Raw genomic sequence first — 19,330 nt, 5'->3', positions numbered from 1 at the left:
ATTCACTGTGACTCACTTTCTTCAGTGAGGTCCCATTTATTGAAGCTTCTGTAACCTCCCAGAATAGTGCCACCAGCTCAGAAATAAGTATTCAGAACGTAAGCCTGTGGAGACATTTCACACTCAAACCATAACAGCATTAAATATGTGAGTGGACATGGAAGTGTTGTGCCGTTTGCAGAGTCTTTCCAGTCATGCATAGCAACTGCTATCCGTCTAGTCTGAGTTCCTTCAGTGTGTCATTATGGTTTTGGAGTTTTCTGAGTTTGGGAAGAGGAAGGGACTAGTCAGGATGCTAAATTGGCTCCAAATTACTTAATGGAATTCCCATTGTAAACAGGATTACATTTTCACTTCTGGCTACTGATAACTTTATAGCAATGGCTTTACAATCTGTGTATCCTGCTGACCACTTGAAAGAGCCGTCGCCCAGTGTGAGCAGGAGTGCTCAGCAGAGCTGGATTTTCACTGCCTGCTTCCTTCCATGCTTGTGTCTCTTGTGGACAGTGTCTAACTGTGCTTGCCCCTGGGAGCCAGGTGGGTGGTGGACCTTTCCCATTTCCCTCTGTCAATAAGCCAGGTTAACTGACCCGTAGGAACTAAATGTGTGTCTCTAACCCCAGGGACACAGCACTCCAGGCCTTCCCTTTCACCAGCTGCCATTTCTGACTGCCAAAGCTGCCTGGTTACTTTGGGAGCTGTTGGTTTCTATGATATCAAAGGCTGACCTGACAAATGACTTGAGGACTGGTGGCAGATTTTTAATCAACAGATAGGGGGTTCTAAACCATGTCTTAAAGTGTGGTGTGCTTCGAAATTACATAAACTGTGTATGTTCATTACAGAAAAAAGATGAATAAGCTTAAAATGCTACAGCTACTATCTTTTCTAATGGTTTTCTGTGGGATGTGCACCATCACATAAACAAATGTGCTTATTTAAGATAGTTCCTTGTGCTGGGAGTGTTTCTCCATGGTAGAGGGACTAGTTAGTGTGGTTAAAACCTTGAGTGTGATTCTCAGCACTGCATATTTATCTGTCTATCAATCTATCACCTAGTTTGAAAGGTATACGTTTGCACATTATAACATTTCTAAAATTGAAAAGCAGTTTTAAATTCTTTCGTTTTCTCTCCCTTTGAAAATACAATGTGATGTAAAATCGGAAGAGCTGAATTTGGGAAGAGGAAGGGACTAGTCAGGATGCATCAGGAATATAGATGGAGGTGGGGGGGATGAATGCATGTATAATGGCATATTATGTCAAAACACCACAGTGAAACCGGCCACTTTGTATACTCTGTACTTTAAAAAGTAATCTTTTAAAACCTGAGTTCCAGGGTGTTTGTTACTCTTTTAAGCATCTGAACTGGAGAAACAGGAAAACAATGTGTGCGAAGCAGCAATCAGTAGTCAGACTTCATGAGTCAGCAGAAACCATGAATAAACAGGAGCGCTGAGCAAACAAAGCCATGAGGCAGCAGAAAGATACACAGAGCAATGACAGAAGTGACGGAGCTTATAGATCAGACTCCCAGGAGAGAGCCAGGGACCAAGCCCGACTGGAGGCCAACACTGCAGCCAGAGGTTGCATCTGTTCCAAGAAATGCAAGTGGTGATAGACAGGGCAGCATGTCAGGTGTGCAGTGCATAGGCCTTGTAGAGTTTGGCTAGAATCAGTGCTGTGGAAGACGAAACCACATAAGAGTCAGTGTTATGAAGGTGCAGGGAAGCTAGAGGAAGCCTATCTGCAGAGAGAAGCAGAAAAGGACAGCAGACACTCTGAAGCACAGGAGGAAGGCAGAGAATGGAGCCATGTGAGAGGTGGAGCTGCTTCTGTTTTGTGTCAGTCCCATTCATGGTGGCCTGGTTGTGACCCTGGCACTTAAGTGTTCTCTAAAGGTTACTTCCTGTATGTACTTAAATGCCACCACCTCCTTCTCCCCTGGAGCAGGAGCCCTGTCTGGTCTGGAATTCACTATGTGGACCAGGCTAGCCTTGAACTCACAGAGATCCACCTAACCCTGCCTTCTGAGTACATATAAAGATATGGACCACCATGCTCAGCAATAGCCTCCTTTTCTACCTGAGCCAGTAGGAATAGATTTTGATTTGTGATCCAAGGAAAAAGATGATGTATTTGGCAGGAGATTTCTTGGTGTCCTCTTACCTCTCAGGTTGGAGCACAGCAGATGGGGTACAGAAAGTGAAAATGCACTTATTTTGGTCTACAGAGGTACCTGGCATCACAGAAGCACATATGTGCTTTTCCATTTGACCTGTACTGTGTGAGAGTACCATCACCTAGGCTCACCAAGGTTTACTGCAACCCATGCTCATTCATACATTCTATAATGCAAATCTGTGCACTTGGTGACATTTGTCAGTCCCAATCAGTCCTTTTGTGGCTCTTCACAGACACGTGCACAGAGTTAAAACAAACAAAAGTTGTTCAATGTGCATATTCCCAGCCTAGCTAGAGCAAAAAAATAGCTCGCCTTGTTTCTGCTCTTGCAAGTAAAGGAGATTCTTTTTGCAGCCTACTTACTGCTGGTTCTCCCATTTTGTATTTTTGTTGGTGGTTTCACTTTTTAAAATGGTCCTAACTCTGATGCTAAAGTGCCATGTAGTGTTCTTAAGCATAAGAAGGCTGTCTCTGTGTGGTGGTGTTGTGTTCCCAAAAATATTGTGCACCCTAATAAACTTATCTGGGGTCAGAGACCGAACAGCCACTAGATACAAAGGCTAGAAAATGGTGACACTCACACCTTTAATCCTAGCATTTCAGAGGTAGAAATCCTTCTGGATCTCTGTGAGTTCAAGGCCACATTGGAAACAGCTAGGTATGGTGACACACGCCTTTAATCCCAGAAAGCGGGCCTTTAATCCCAGGGAGTGGTGGTAGAAAGGAAAGATATATAAGGTGTGAAGACCAGAAACTAGAAGCTTTTGGCTGGTTAAGCTTTCAGGCTTCTAGCAGCACAGTTCAGCTGAGAGCCATTCAGATATGAGGACACAGAGGCTTCCAGTCTGAGGAAACAAGACCAGCTGAGAAGTTGGCCAGGTGAGGTTAGCTGTGGCTTGTTCTATCTTTCTGACCATCCAGCATTTCACCCCAATAACTGGCCCCGGGTTTGATTTTATTAATAAGACTCTCTAAGATTCCTGCTACAGTCTGTGCCTTACAGAGAAAATAGCATGTATCACATAAGCATCATTCAGTCATGTGTTATATGCATTGGGTCTCAAGTTGCTGAGTCACACACACACTCTCCCTCTCTCTCTCTTTCTCCAGAAGACAGGATCTTGTTATATAGGCCAGGTTGGCCTTAAACTTGTGATTCTCCTATCTTAGCTCTGAGTGTTGAGATTACCAGTGCAAACCACTACACTGAGTAACAGTGTATACTAAAATATCTTTAAATGAATGGAATGAAATGATGTATTGACTACTGATAAAAATGAGGCCGGGCGGTGGTGGCACACGCCTTTAATCCCAGCACTTGGGAGGCAGAGGCAGGCAGATCTCTGTGAGTTCAAGGCCAGCCTGGTCTCCAAAGCGAGTTCCAGAAAAGGCACAAAGCTACACAGAGAAACCCTGTCTTGAAGCCCCCCCCCCAAAAAAATGTGAGCAGCGGCTTGCAGGCACCAAATTTTCTGTTTCCCCAGGACTAAGATCATTTGCAAACATTCTTTTTTGAGTTCACAAAGACTTCACTGAGCACAGTTAGTGAAAAAGAAGAATTGACTGGGACACAACCAGGCTCAGTCAGTGGAAGGGTGTGGTGCCTCGTTCCAAAGTCATGCTTCCCTGAGTCTGTAGCTTTGTGCTCGCTGTGTTCTACCATGCTTCCTTCAGAAGAGTTAAGCCTCTGGCCCTCCTTCCTTCAGACAATGCTGCCATTCCTAGAATTTATGGCCCCAATTGAGAAGTGAATAGTCATAAACTATGGTAAAAATGAAAATTTTCTACATAAATGCTAAGACAGAAATGTGTAGTACCCTTGTCTTCACCCTTCTCTTACACTGACAGAAATTGCCAATTTAGCTTGGCTCCTTTTCCTATGGAGCACACATGGAGTTCTATAATTCTTCTCAGCATAAGACTCCAGGCAACCATGCCATGTTGATGAGAATTGGCTATCTAAGATGAAATAGTCACTCTTCCTTGCATGATGATCCATGACCTTATAGGATAAGCATATATTTGGGGGTTGAAGTTGTAAAGCAAAATTATCAATCGGTTTCAAAACCTAGACCTTATAATATCTCAGAGCATCTCAGCTGAGTCTGGCTTAGAAGGGCCTCAGGGAGTCCACTGCATAAGAATTGGCTCCTGTAACAGTAGGCTGGGAACATCTTCCTTGTTGATCTCTGAATTACCAGTCCAAAATATAGTTGGTATTCAACGTGTTTGTTGAATGAATGCCTAGATCAATACCTTAGTAGCCACACTTTTCCTTGTAGATGCCAAGTACCTGGGACGGCAAAGGAGAAAATTGGTTCGTGGTGTCAGAGGTTGCAACCTACAGCCAGCTGGTTCCTGTGATGGTGGGCGAGTTTGGTGGAATAGAACTGTTGACCTCACAGCAGTTGAGAAGCAGAGAGGGCAGAGGAAGAGGCTGGGGACAGCACACATCCCAAGCACAGGGCCCCAGTGGCCTACTTTGTCTAACTAGGACCCACCTTCGAAAGTTTCTACCACTTTCCAGTAATGCCGTCAAATTATGAATCTGCCAACGGACTGATTCATTGATTAAGTCAGAGTCTACATGCTCCATTCCCCTCTCAATGATTGAATATACCAGCTGGAGACCAAGTCTTCAAACACATGAGACTTTGGTCCAGGGAGAACTTCATAGCTAAACCATAACAGCACCTTTCTTCCCCAGGGAGAGAACACTGGTGTAGGCTGATAACACAGCAGGAACTTCAGGGCACATAGTAGAACCAACACTGCTAAGGGAAGAGCTCTTTCAGAGCAGCAGTCGAGGGACGGAAAGAAACTGAATTGGACAAGTATTCTATCAGCTGCCTCGGCTTCCTTTTTATTCTCTCCTTGGCTTACCTCTACTTCTCCTAGTAAGATGGGCCTGGGTATCCCATACAAGAGTGAGGGTGGAGGAACAAGGAAAGAGGAGGCAGGAGGCACAATGCTTGGGCTGTGATACCGTCTTGACTCTGAGCCAGCAACTGAACTGCTCTTTCCATACTTGCTAGGCACACAGTGCTGTGCCTGTCGTATGGGGCTCTGGACTCTTATCCCTTACTCTCCCTAGCTTAGTCCCTCTATGACATCTCAGCTTCCTCTCCACGTTCTGTTAGCTGCTAAGTGAGGCTGGTCCCTTAACAGACAAACTTGCAGAGCCCTTTATTTTCTGCTAGAACTTTATGATAGAAGTAAGCATGTCTGGTGGCCTTTTCTGTAAACCATTTTAATCTTTTCAACACATACTGTGCTCCATCCATGAGCTAAGTGTGCACAAAATACAGCTACTACTGTTCCTTCTTAAATTAGGAACTGAAACTGAGCATGCTCAGGAATGGGCCAACACGTATAAAAATACATATAGGTTCCCTGAATAAAATCCCCATGCTGCTTCTGCTCAAGGAGATCACTGCTTTATAAATAACTCCCATGTTCTTTTTGCTTGCTGCAGGAAATAAATCCTTTTCATTGGCGGACATGCTTGTGTTGGGCCTTGCCCTTGCCAAGCTGAAAACCCATCGTTGTTACCCTTCTATTACTTATGGCAAATCAGATTTGAGAGGAAATAGGGATGAGGGAGGGAAGAGAACCCAGGAAGAAATGGATACATTTGACTGGGAGCCTAAGGAAGGGATGTCACTTAGGGGACAATATTAGCAGGAAGTCAGGACTGAAAAAAATGTTATTGATTTCTGAATCATTATTTTATTATCATAGGTGATTTTCTGTTCAAATCTCAGGATCTGGAGGCCCCTGGTAGCTAGAAGTAGTGTTGCTGAGGCAGTGGGTTGTGTGGTGTACAAAGGATAGGGACTCTGGAGTAAGACTGAGCTGGGTTACCACTTGCATAATAGGGGACAAGCTTTTTAATTCTTCTGGATTTTAGATTTTTATGTATGGGATAAAAAGATTTACTTTATGGGATCATAGTAATTAAAAGAAAGAAAGATAAAGATGAAGTCTACAAAGTTTGTGTGTGTGTGTATGTATGTATGTGTGTATGAAGTGTGCTTATAAAACTCAGAGGGTATTTTTGTTCACAATAGTAATACTCTTATGTCTGGTATTTCCTTGTAGGAGGTGATAGCTTTTTTTTTTTCCAAGAAAGCAAGAAAAACACTGAGTTTCTAGGAATCTACGAGGAAGATGGGTGTTCACACATGTGATAGAGTTTTATCTTCTGTACCAGAAGCAATCTTGGCAGCATGTCAGGAAGTCTCAAGTCTTCCCCAACAACTATAGTAATCATTAGCTACTAGTTCCTTAAACTACCCACAAGTGACCTTAATTTTCTGACATGCATGTAAAGGTACATGCACGCGCACATGCACACACATACACACACACACACACACACACACACACACACACACACACACACACAGTAGTGAATGTGATAGGGAAAAGATACCAAACATTTCCTAAAGATATATGAGGTGTCATTTTACACTAAGGGGTAAGAAGAGGGAACCAACATTGAGAACTTGCTCTGTGTCAGCAGTTCCCATGACAATGCAGGAAAGCAGCTCTCCTAAACTGTGGCCTGAGGCTCTTCTAGTGAGAGGTAGAACTCCATATCTGACAACAAGCTTGGCTAAGTCAAAGCTTTTTTTCCTTTCATCTGAGCAGTTGGTAAGGCAAGGAGAATGGACTAAAACAGGATATTCACACCTGGCCAGGTCGTGAGCCTCAGGGATTCACGGATACCTGTAGGCACTTGTCAGATTTTAGTAAAGGTTTTTGGCACTAAGTAAACTGATTGGATTGAGCTTAGGCTCTTTTGCCTTCGGGACCAGTAATTCTGTTGCAAATGTTAAACCTTGGGAAACAAGGTAACATATCAGTGTAAATGGTGTATTAAAAAGTGGGATAAAATTCTACTAAATTAGCTTTTTTTTTTTACTTAATACAAAAGATATTTATTAGTAGTTGATGGTTCTTTCCATCACTTTTAAACATTAACTAATCCAATACATACCTATTGAATTTTCCTAGTACAAGCTAACAGTCTAAAATCTGTGAGAATATAAACACATATAAGATATTACTTGCAACACTCAGGAGAATGTTATTTTAATAAGAGATATAATAACACTTCCTTTCAAATAATATAGTGTTTTTGTTTTTATGTTTTTTTTGTTTGTTTGGTTTTTGGTTTTTCGAGACAGAGTTTCTCTGTGTAATTTTTTGGTGCCTGTCCTGGATCTCGCTCTGTAGACCAGGCTGGCCTCAAACTCACAGAGATCCACCTGGCTCTGCCTCCCAAGTGCTGGGATTAAAGGCGTGTGCCACCACCGCCCAGCTTTTTTTTTGGTTTTTGAGACAGAGTTTCTCTGTATAGCTTTGGAGCCTTTCCTGGAACTCTCTCTGTAGACCAGGCTGGCCTCGAACTCACAGAGCTCCGCCTGCCTCTGCCTCCCTAGTGCTGGGTTTAAAGGCATGTGATGCCACTGCCCATCAATATAGTTTTTATTACTACATGTGTCAAATGTGATTGACAATGTATTTTCTTGTTACAGACTTTATGAGACTGAATTGTATACATAGATTTTTATTAATATAATTTAATATAAAAGATACTGAATATTTGCAATTTTTCCAATAGTAGAACCTGATTTCAAAATGCAACAAATTATAATTTAACTTTGTACCACTTCTGATTTCAACACTAGACTTTCAAATTTCAAAATTACATATCATATTTTTACAAAACCCTGAGCTATCTTCTCTCTAGATAGTTTTTTGTTTTTTCCATATAGAGATTTAAAAAAACGAGGTTATATGCTTATCATAAGAAAACATCATCTTGGAGATATTATTATAAACAATTACCAGGGATAAGAGCAAAGAGACTATATATTCATTCATTTTCTTTGGCTAAAACCTACCATGTCAAAACAGTGTTGTAATTGTGACATTAGACCATTAGCCCGGAATCTGACCATCGGCCCCGTGATTTGGAGCATTCTGTCCTAGTTTTCCCCAGTCAATCAGTTCTTTCAAAGTCTGGCTTTTTACCAGATGCTCATGAGGGCTTTGTAAGGACAACGGTTTGTGGAACAAAAGAGATTGTGCAGTGCATCTCATTCAGTGAGTGAGTAATGCAAGAATTATACAGAAGAAATGAGGTCCTCCAAATAGTCATCTGTACCACAGGCAGAGTCATCAGAGAGGAAGTCAGACTTCTGTTGGAAATGATGCTGATTGGGCCCTACACAGTGGAAGCCGTTACAGAAAAGGAAGCCCTTACTTACCCTGATGGTGATGAGGTATGAGAAGGCACACAGCGCTTTTGAAAATCATTGCTTCCAAAGATCCTGTGGAGTTAGGCTGTCTTCTCAGAGTCTGCCTTGCTATGTGAATGAAGGCTTGGCTCAGAGAAAGCCAATGTGCTACTCTCAGAGCAAACGCAGTCCCACATTTGAATCTGTAAAGGAGATAACAATTTTGAAAAATCTTGGGCTGGAGAGATGGCTCAGAGGTTAAGAGCACTGACTGCTCTTCCAGAGGTCCTGAGTTCAACTCCCAGCAACCACATGGTGGCTCACAACCATCTGTAATGAGATCTGGTGCCCTCTTCTGGTCATACATGCTGTATACAAAATAAATAAATAAATCTTTAAAAAAAAACTTAAGTTGGCATCTAATAGTGTGCAGTGCCCAAGTGAATCACTTTGGCAACCAAGAGTAGAATAAAATGAAAGTCATATCTGTTTTTTTCCTGTTGTTTTGTTTTATGAGATGGTGTGTATTGCTATATTTCTCAGTCTAGCCTCATTCTTGAACTCAAACTACCCTCCTGTCTCAGCCCCTCAATAGCTGAGACTAAAGGCGTGTGCTTTCATCCCTCCTGTGGCTGATAACTCTTATTACTGCCTCCCCAAATCACCCTTTGATTAATGCTCAAAGAAGGACATTTAAAAGAGCCATCATTGTGCTGGGGAGATGGCTCAGTGGGTAAGAACATTTGCTGTTCAAGCATGAGGATCTGAATTCATATCCACAGCACCCATGTGAAAAGCTGGGCATGGCCACCTGTGACTGTCACTCTAGTGCTAAGTGAGGACTGAGCTTAGTACTAATAGTTGAAGGGGCTGGGACAAGAAGGGACAGGTTTCTGCCTTTGTTATACCAGAAGCAGTAAGACTAATGTCCATCTGATTCAGTTCAGTGGCTAGAAAGAGGCCCAGCTACTCAGCTGGGCGCAGCTCAAGAAGCAGCTTGCTCCTTGTTCATGTGATGGCTTGGCTACAAGAACCAGAACAAAGTCATGGAGGCTTTCTTAGTTTGGTCCAGGGGAAAGCCAGGCTGGCAGAAACTCTTCAGCTCTCTCCGCCAGGAAGCAGCAATCTACGTAAACAGGAAGTAGAAAAGGTTGGGGGAGAGGGTGGTGGTTAGGTGGTGAGAAACAAGAGCTGACAGCAGATGGGTCTAAGCGGTTACATGCAAAAGAGTCAGAGACCGGCCCAGGCCTTTGCATGGGACACCTGCCAGTGCGGTCCTTGGAGGCTTTTCCTCGCAAAGGGGTCTGGGCAGTGTGTGTAGCAAAAGGATACATCTTTGAGCACCTTACTTTTGCCAAATGCCTGCTAGGTAGTTTCATTTTATTTGATTATCTTACCATTCTGTGAGCATGGGACTAGTGGAAAAGTTGAAAACCAAAACTGACTCACAAGGAGTAAGTTACTTTGCTCAACTTCATTTGCATAATATCATTATACAGCACTTTGGAAAACCGTCTTTCCTGAAAACGGTTAAGCATGACCTCCTACTAACAGATGTGGGGCCAGTGGTGTGGCTCTGGGTAAAGACTGTTGCCACCAAGCCTGACGACCTGAGTTTGATCCCTGGAATCAACACATGGGAAGGAGAGAACTGATTCCTGTTAGGTGTCCTCAGACAGAGCACATGCATGTGCTCTGCCTCCAGTAAAATAAGTCAATGTAAAATATATATATATATATATATATATATATGTATATATATATATATATATATATATATATAAATATATATCACACCTGCCCCCCACCCCTTGTGTGTGTGCGTGTGTGTGTGTGTGTGTGTGTCCGCCTGTCTGGCTAGGTGGTTGGCTACCTCAAGAAGAAGCTGAATATCTTCTCAGTCACCAGCTCTCAGAAACTCATTGAACTGGAAGGAGAACTTCATATTTTTTATGAGAAGCGAATGGCCACAGAAATTGCTGTTGAGTGGGTTTACTTCTAAGTCAGAGTCCAGTACAAAATAAGAGTCATTAGGAGTAACAAATAAATGATCATATCCAGAAAAAAGAGATGAATTGAGGAGGGAGACTCAGAGAAGAGGATGTTGATCAAGGAGGATTATGGAGGGCATTAGGGAGGAATAGTATGATTAAAACATACCATACGCACATATGAACATTTCACGATGATATTATTTTTAAAAAAGACTATTTTTACACCACATGTATGTGTGCTTGTGTCTGTGTATTAATGCACTTGTGCACTTGTGTGTGGGTACTTGAGGAGGCTAGAAGAGGGAGTCTGACTACCTGAGCTGGAGTTACAGGGGTTGTGAGCTGACCAGCATGGAGGCTGGGAACTGAACTTGGGTCCTCTGCAGAGCAGTCCTTGATTTTAACTACTGAGCCCTCTTTCTTGTGGAATATTTAACTATGCAAAGATGTGTTGCATTTGTTTAATTTGAGGAATATTTGTTTAACTATTAAGGATGTGTTGCATTTGTTTAATTTGAGGAATATTTGTTTAACTATTAAGGATGTGCTGCATGTGTTTAATTAGGTAAAGATGTGTTGCTGTTTTGCCTTGTCTGCTTGAGGCACCTGACTGCTCTAATAAAAAGCTGAACAACCAATAGCAAGGGTGGAGGCATAGGCAGGACTTCTAGGCAGGGAGAGTAAGTAGGAGGAGGGATTTAGACACAGAAAAGAAAGAAAAAGAGATGCCAGGGAGATATCAGGGGCCAGTCAGCCAGACGCGGAGGAAGCAGGAAAGTAGGACATACAGAATGAGAGAAAGGTAAAAAGCCAGAGGCAAAATGTAGATGAATAGAAACAGGTTAAATTAAGTTAAAAAGAGCTAGTGGGACAAACCTAAGCTAAGGCTGAGCATTCATAATTAATAATAAGTTTCCATGCCTTTATTTGGGAGCTGGTTGGTGGCCTAAAGAAAATCCCAACTATACTTTCTAGCCCCTCACAATGATATTTCTAGTATGATTAATTAATATGCACAAATAAAAAAATGAAAAAAAGATTAGTTTTCTAGGGAATAGCAAATTGCCACAAATCTTGTGGTTTAAACCACAGCAGAAATCTGTAATCACTCTCTGAAGGGTAGAAATCTGAAATCAAGGTGTCATCAGGGCCACACTTCTGATGGCTCTAGCAGAGAATCCTTTCTTAACTTGGCCAATTTCTGGTAACCTAACTATAGTCTTGGTTTCTATCTCTGCATGGCCTTTTCCTCTTTATCTTTGTCTGCATCTTTCTCTCATAAGGATGCTTGTTGTTGGTTTTAAGGCCTACCTGGATGACTTCATCTCAAATCCTTAAATTATAACTGCAGGGACCTGTCGTCCAAATAAGGTAGCATTTTCAGAGGCTGGATATTAGGACATGAGCATATTTTTAGAACCAACATTCAACCAAGTTTAAGAAGTATCATTACTAAAACATAAATGCCGATTTCATAATATTTTTAGAAACAACCTTGGAATCGAAAGAGATATTGTCTGGATTAAAATTTGCATTTCCATATCCATATATTTTATTAAAGAAACTGTTTAAAGACAATAGAATAAGGTCAGTGAGTCATCACTGTAGTAGAAAGAAAGGCTGGTGGAGTAGGCTTATAAGACCAGAGACAAAGTAAAACAGTGACACTGTTGACATTTCATTATGTTTTAACAAAGACTCATGTATGCCTGCTAACCTAAGTGATAATTCACAAGTTTAGGCAGTTGACAACATTTTTAGAAAGTAGATAACAACATTCAAATAAGGCATTATAGAAACTTTTACAAGGAACAAAATGTTCACTGTAATCCTTTTAAAAGGTTTAGTCCGTTTTGAAAGATCAACAATGAAGTTTTTAAAAATCAAATGAAAATTCCCACTCCTAATCCTAAGGACATAAGAAGTGCTTGCTGGCATTTGTACTTCACATGTCTGGAATAAAATGGGCCAATGTTTTAAAATACTGTACAAGGCTTGATTCTTTGATTTAGCACCAAGTAAAATAAACATATAGCTCATGGAAGATGTAGTTGTTTTTTTCTTCTATCACTCATATTCTCCTGCTTTTGCCAGCCCACAATACATAAGGGTACATCCATGACCCACTAAGGAATCTAAAATGATCAAGGTTTTAAAATGATTGCTCAAGTTAGCTTTGGCAGCCCATCCTTAATTCCAGCTTTCGGGAGGCTGAAGCAGAAGGATCATGAGTGTGAGGCCAGCGTAGGCCACCTAGTAACTTCAAAGGCCATCTGGGCTCCAAGGCAAGACCCTGTCTCAAAAGCTAAGGGCTGGGGATGTAGCTCAGAGGTAGGGTGCATGCCCAGCATCTGGAAGGCCCTGATTTTCATCCCTTGCACTGCTTAAATGCCACCAGAAGACTTCTTTCCCTTTAATATAGAGTGGCAAATAGCGACACACACAGTGATCTCAGCCCTTGAGGGAGGCTGAGGCAGGGAATATTGAGTTCAAGGCCCTTAATTTAGGAATAAAATGTTCTTGAGAGAGCTCAGTTATTTTGATGGTCCTTTTTAGCTTGTCATGTAAATTCCTTTTATTACTATACCTTTTTGCTAATTAATTGGTAGTTATGTCAAGGACAACATGTTCTTTGAAAACCTTGATCTATTTCTTTTTTCTTAATGATAAACTGTCTACACAGTGCCATGGGTGTGTTCTTATGCTTTTTTTTCTTTTTTATCATAACTTGTTTACAAAAGCAGGACATACATATGGATCAGAAATAGAAACTGGTAAATCCTAAAACATGCTTCCTTTTTTTTTTTTTTTTTTTGGTTTTTTGAGATAGGGTTTCTCTGTGTAGTCCTGGCTGTCCTAGAACTCACTCTGTAGAGCAGGCTGGCCTTGAACTCATAGAGATCTATCTGCCTCTGCCTCCCGAATGCTGGGGTTAAAGGTGTGCACCATCACTGCCCAGCAAAAGCATGTTCCTTAACCAGAGTAGCATCTGAAAATCCAAGTTTGATTACATTGTCTGCTGAAATTAATTCAGTGTTTTCTAAAAATGTACAGTCAATTTCTAACATAAACTTTATCATTCATGTAGTTTGAAAAGAAAATAAGCCATATATTTTTAAAAGATTTGTTTTGATTGTGTGTCTTTGTGTGTGTGTGTGTGTGTGTGTGTGTGTGTGTGTGTGTGTGTGTATCACATTCTTCACCTGTGTGCAGGTGCTCATAGAGGTCAGAAGAGGGTGCCTGACTCCCTGGAACTGGAGTTACAGTTGGCTGTGAACCATCTTGGACATGGGTGTTGGGAGGCAAATTGGGGTCCTCTGGAAGATCAACAAGTGCTCTTAACTGTTGAATCATCTCTCTAGTTCCCCAAACAAGTCATATTTTTAATATACTGATGGATGCATTTTTTAATAGCAAATTGAAAATTCTGATAAATTGAAATCTAAGGACAAATGCAATTTACATGGCTGCCTTACATATTTTTTAGTTTAAAAGCAGTAGTAGCTTTATAACCTACAGCTGATCTATAAATCTTGAAAAACATGTAGTATCTCCCAAAAGGATGTCCTCTGGGGTTATAAAACACCCTTTTTGGGGCAAAAACCTCTAATTAGATATTAGCCCCAAGTGATATGTAATTGTATAAACTTTTCAAGAAAAATATGAAAATTTTATTAATCATTTTTCTGATTGGATAAAAGGCTAGATTACTTTTAACTGGTATTTTAATCTCACTCTGATTAAATTCAATTTTTGAATTGTATATCCATAGAAGACAAATGGATACAATATACTAGATGATTTTAGCAGATCAGTCTTAATATCTTACTCATTTAGCACATCCTTCATAATATCTGTAACAAAATCAGGAAAGATAAATAATATTTTTCAAACAATTCATATAATGTTGAGTCTTAGGAAAGGAGATGCTAGATGCAGACAAGGAACTCCTGCTCATCCTATTAGCTGTTGCCTTCTTCCTCAGGGAGTAAGAGAGGCTTTCTCGACTGTTTGTCCATAAGAAAGCTGGAGAGTGGCTTAGCAGTAGAGAGAACTTGTTCTTGCAAAGGACCAGAGGTTGTGTTACAAGTGCCGATCATCTCTAACTCCAGTTCTAGAGGATTTGATGCCCTCTTTCGGCCTCTGTGGTCACCAGGCCCACATGTGGTACACATACATACATTCAGGCAAGACACTCATACACATGAAATAAGTGAATCTTTAAGAAAATTAAAAAAGAAAGCAGAGGGCCTGATTGAGTTGGATTCTGTCATCAGATGACCATCTCTGTTCTGTCTTCCTTAGATTTTCTCTCTCAAGTCATCAATGCCTACAGTTGAAGGAGGGTTGAATGCCATGCTGTACCCTTGGCCACTGAAGCGTTCCTTGATGATCTCAAAGGGCACATTCAGACTTTTCACTGTGTCTAGTAAGCTCTTTGTCTGGCTTGTGCTTGTGGACGTGTCTTGGGGAGAGCATCCAACAGCCAGCTTCCCTGGGTGAGGTTTTCCAGCTGAGTCATGTGTAAAGCGATACAATCAGGTCTTGGCTTCTTTTTTATCTCAGATTCTTTCTTTGCTATTTGTATTTTCGGGCAGCTTCCTGATGTCTGTTGGCAGTGTCAGACTTCCATTCCCATCAGTTTTAAATCTGAACCTGGTAGAAGATCTGGCAAAAAATTTGGCCCCTGATTATCGATAGCACAAATTGGGTTGAAATTGGATCATGTGCTCATTTCTGAATCAGTTCCTGTCTTGCTCATTGGGTAGGCCTGGATCATGTGTCCACCACTGGATAGACAGAAGGACATTACCACAAAGGCAAAGGTGCAGTTACTAGGGAAAAGGCAACAGAGGCAGATAGGGATAGAGTCAGATTTTATAGAGCTTGAAGTTTTGTAATTTTAGCCTCCAATAAAAATAATTTGAAGGTTTAAAAACAGGTATAAAAGTGAGTTTTATTTAGGACCAAAAAGTAAATCCTAACAAAGCATCAAAATCTTGGTGATTTGTGTTATTTTCTCCTAAGATCTAGTTAAGCAGTTTACCAGAAATGCTAGAATTCTCATTCTCGGTGATGGTTTCCTCACCTCACTTGAACATTTCATCACTACGGGGACCCAGGCAAGGGGAGGATTCTAAGGCTGAAATTTTGTGAGCTTCACAATAAATTCTCTTCTGGACACAGAGCAAATAATATCCGGGAGGTTTTCATTTCTTAATTGCAGATTCCTTGTTTTAAACAACGGAGATCTGGATGTGTATCCAAGCAAGTCTGTCCTGGCCACCACGTCTGGGAAACTCAGGTGTTGGCAGTATGTATGATTATCATTTTGTATCATTTTGTGGCGCTGGCCTAACCCAGTTGGATTTTTGCTACACTGATTTTCACAGCGCTGCACTCACGTAATTCAGTGCTGTAAAAGGCCATGTTTTACTTGGCACTGATGCTCCAGTAAACTCACAGGGACCATTGGCCTCAGGAGCCGAACGCTGAACCTGTTCCAGCACAGCTCCTGGTTGTGTCCTGATCTCCTCTTCTTCTTTTCCGTCACCTCCTCTTTTCTTCCTTCTGTTTTTCCCACCTCATTCCTTCCTCTTTTCTTATTCCCTGATTGTTTTGACAGATCATTTAGTTCAGACAGTACATCACACACGAGGCCTAAATTATGAGTAAATTCCATTGACGTCAGGCCATTTGTACATCCAGTGAACTTGGCTCAGTTTTTGGCATCTCTAAGCTGTGTCCATTGCAGCCCCAGACAAGTGCCTTCAGGGCAACAGAGGCATTCCAGATGGTAGTACTCAGCCGTGAATACTCCCCCAGCACAAGGCCTCCCATCTGGACCAGCATTCAGCATGCCATAGGCCACTGTGGGCACATCCCTGCAGCTGCTGTTGACTCTTGGGAAGGAGCACAGCAAACACACTGTGACTTATCAGGGGAAACCTGCAGATGATTAACCTGGGTTCATTATAGGGTGCATTTCCACCCAAGTGGACTCTAGGCTGGGGGTAAAAGCAGAGTAGCAAAGAGGGCAGGGATAGAACACCAGGAGTTTGATGGTGATTTTAAATGTATTCCCTAGCAAAGGAGACATAACAGCAGGGAAAAAAATCTGAAGAGCTACACATGGATTCAATTCCCTGTTTTTACTTCTACCTGCGTGAGCCTGATAGAGACAGGTATTTGATCATTGTTTTTTTTTTTTTTTTTTTTCTACAGTCTTACTTCTGAAAAGAGCAGTCTCTCTTGCCTTGGCACTACTCTTCCTGTTCCACATGACCTTAGGGTTCTATCCTCCAACCCACAAGCCCTTCTTTCCTACCCTCAGAAGCAGTGCCCAGTAGGGTCAATTGCAGTGTCAGACCATTTAGACACAGTGAATGAGTTTGAGGGTTCACGCTAGCCCACTACACTCCTTTCCTGAAAGTTCTCTCAGTTTTCGTGTTGGGTCAGAGCTCCATAAGAATGCTGAAATGCCTTACCAACAGCAAAATAAGGGGGAGAGGGAAATAGCAGCCTCTGCAGCTGGGAGAAGTAGGGACACCCAAAGTCAAAGGCATGCTTCTGAGTCATGCCACCACTGTCTAGATTTATGGAGGCGGTGCAGGTGTGGAGTGATTACAAACATGTGAAGTTATCATTTCAGGGGCAACAGGACCCCGTTAAGAACAAACCAAAACTGTGCTATTTGCCAAGTTTTCTAAAACATTTCACGTATATCCCTTACCCTTAAAATTGAGGGCACCAGTTTTAACTTTTTCTGCATGGTTCAGGGACATAAAAGCAAGCATCAACTAATATGCTGTGTGATAATATGGCTTGGATGGACTCCTCCCTCCCTCCCTCCCTCCCTCCCTCCCTCCCTCCCTCTTTTTCTTTCTCCCTTTGCTGAAGTCAGGAGCTATGGAAGGACAGGTCTAACTGTTGGCTTCTGGGGCCAATGATCACTGTAAGTTTGCTGGAAGCATCACTGCTAAATAAAACAAGGCCTTCCATGTCAGAGGGAACAACCGTCCTTCCTTCTTCTCTCTTCTCCCCTTCTCCATGCCTCTAACTGCCCTATCCTGTACTTCCTAACTTCTTACCTTAACACTATAGGGCAAGCTCACAAGCAGAAGGAACTTCAGGTCCCTGGCCTCACATGTCTCTTCCTATCTTGAATCTCCCCTTCCTGAGGTACTCCTGGACTTCAGCATACTTCCTCCTGTTAAGTGGGCACTTTCCCTTTGGATCTCACCTGTGATGCAGCTTTTCTGGGACTGGCCTTTGGTCCTTCTCCTCTAGGCACTTGGGCACAGTTTTGCCTCCAGTTTTCAACTGTGCTAAGCTGGAGTCTCACGACAATGGGGCCGATGCTGGTGTTTTGGTTCCTTTCATATGTTTTAGTGGCCTGGGGTTATTTATTGCAGGAACAAATAACCTTAGGGTACTATAGAAGCCTCTAGGGGAAGACTGAATATAGCTGAACTAGGGAAGGGTTATGGAAGATAACAGTATGGGAATTATTTCTCTGGGGAATGTCAGTTATACATTTTAATTGATTAACTGAATTACAATTGCATTTCTGGAACTGTCAATTTCAAATTCCCTCAGCTAAGATGATTACTGGCCCCAATTCTCTCCAGGCCTTACTTTCTTTTGTTCATTCTCAGTTGATCCACGAACTAACGGCTCCTGAGGTTAAAACATTGTCTGTTTCAATAGGTTAATCTCTCTCTTTACCTCCAAAAAGATGGCATAACAATAATAAAACATAAATGTATTGGTATACATGTTAAAAGTGCATCTTAACACTTCTCAAGACCTAAGGAGCACTAACATGGTCAAAATATCATTCTGAATGCAGGGATAGTCTTGTTTAAAACCATAGGAAGCATGGCAAAGGATGAACCATTCCAAATGACCATCCTTACATTAAGACCTTCAGAGATCTCTGACCCATCCTAAGTTCTCAACAACTCACCGAGCCACTCCTCTTCTCGTTCCTCTTTTACAGAGCCCCCTAGACACAGAAAGTACAGCCCTGCAGGCCTCTCTCTGCTATGGATGTAGAAATGTGCTCTCTCTGCTCACTCTCCTGGTTATTCCATGTCCTGTTTTTGCCTCACCTTGGCTCTACGATCACAGTGTAGTGGGTTTTCTGTGTGTGTGTGTGTGTGTGTGTGTGTGTGTGTGTGTGTGTGTGTGTGTGTGTTTTGTGGGTATGTACATGTTTTATAAGGGCCAGAGATGTGTGTTGAGTGTCTTCCTCAGTTGCTCTTCCCCTTATTTTTGAGACAGAGTCTCTCACTGAACCTAGAATGAGATGGGCTGGTCTGTCTCTACCTCCCCAGCCACCGGGATCATAGGCACACTCTGACAAGTGGCTTTCACTTGGGTACTGGGGACTGAACTCATGCTTATGTGCCTAGCACTTTACTGACTGAGCCACTCCCCCAGGCATTGTGCAGCGAGTTCTTATCCCTGGCTGTACGCTGGATCATGTCTTGGAGGAAAAAAAGGAAAAAGAAAAATGTGATGCCTCAATACAAATAGAACTATTGCATCAGAGTCCCTGAGCCTGGTACCTAAGCACAGAAACCCCTCCCCAACATTTTATTAAGAAAAAATTCAAACAGCAGGAAGTTGAAAATTTTACCTGTATAACCACTGCCTTAAGTCCGCCATTAGGACATGGTTACATATCAACATCCATTGAGTAATATGCATTTTTTTCTTTCCCAATCTCTAAATCAATCATTGTTCTAGACACTAACCCATCTTATTTTTATGTGCTAAAATAAGTTAATTATGGGTGTGAAGGAAGGAAATGTGAGCATTTATTTACTTGTTCAGAGTTTCTGTTATCAGGGGAATGAAAAAGTTTAGAAGCTGTGCTTGGAATTGTACAGCATGTGA

General features: G+C 41.8%; 1 protein-coding gene across 2 annotated transcripts in view; it reads right to left on the bottom strand.

The window, feature by feature from the left end:
* Positions 1–19,330, bottom strand: part of Psma1 (proteasome 20S subunit alpha 1) — a 135,028-nt gene that overhangs the window by 60,633 nt on the left and 55,065 nt on the right. The window contains exon 2 of one of the 2 annotated variants that reach the window (XM_052714507.1): positions 8,463–8,635. The exons of the other annotated variant lie outside the window; for it this stretch is intronic. Within the exon in view, the coding sequence (XP_052570467.1) occupies positions 8,463–8,635 (173 nt within the window). The remainder of the gene's footprint in view (positions 1–8,462; positions 8,636–19,330) is intronic. 2 annotated transcript variants of the gene reach the window in all.

Source organism: Peromyscus californicus, unplaced genomic scaffold, assembly GCF_007827085.1.
Source record: "Peromyscus californicus insignis strain IS unplaced genomic scaffold, ASM782708v3 Scaffold_4__1_contigs__length_199733344, whole genome shotgun sequence".
In the NCBI taxonomy this organism is placed as follows: domain Eukaryota; kingdom Metazoa; phylum Chordata; class Mammalia; order Rodentia; family Cricetidae; genus Peromyscus; species Peromyscus californicus.
Note: the sequence above shows the minus strand (reverse complement) of the source record. Positions and strands in the feature narration are given on the sequence as shown.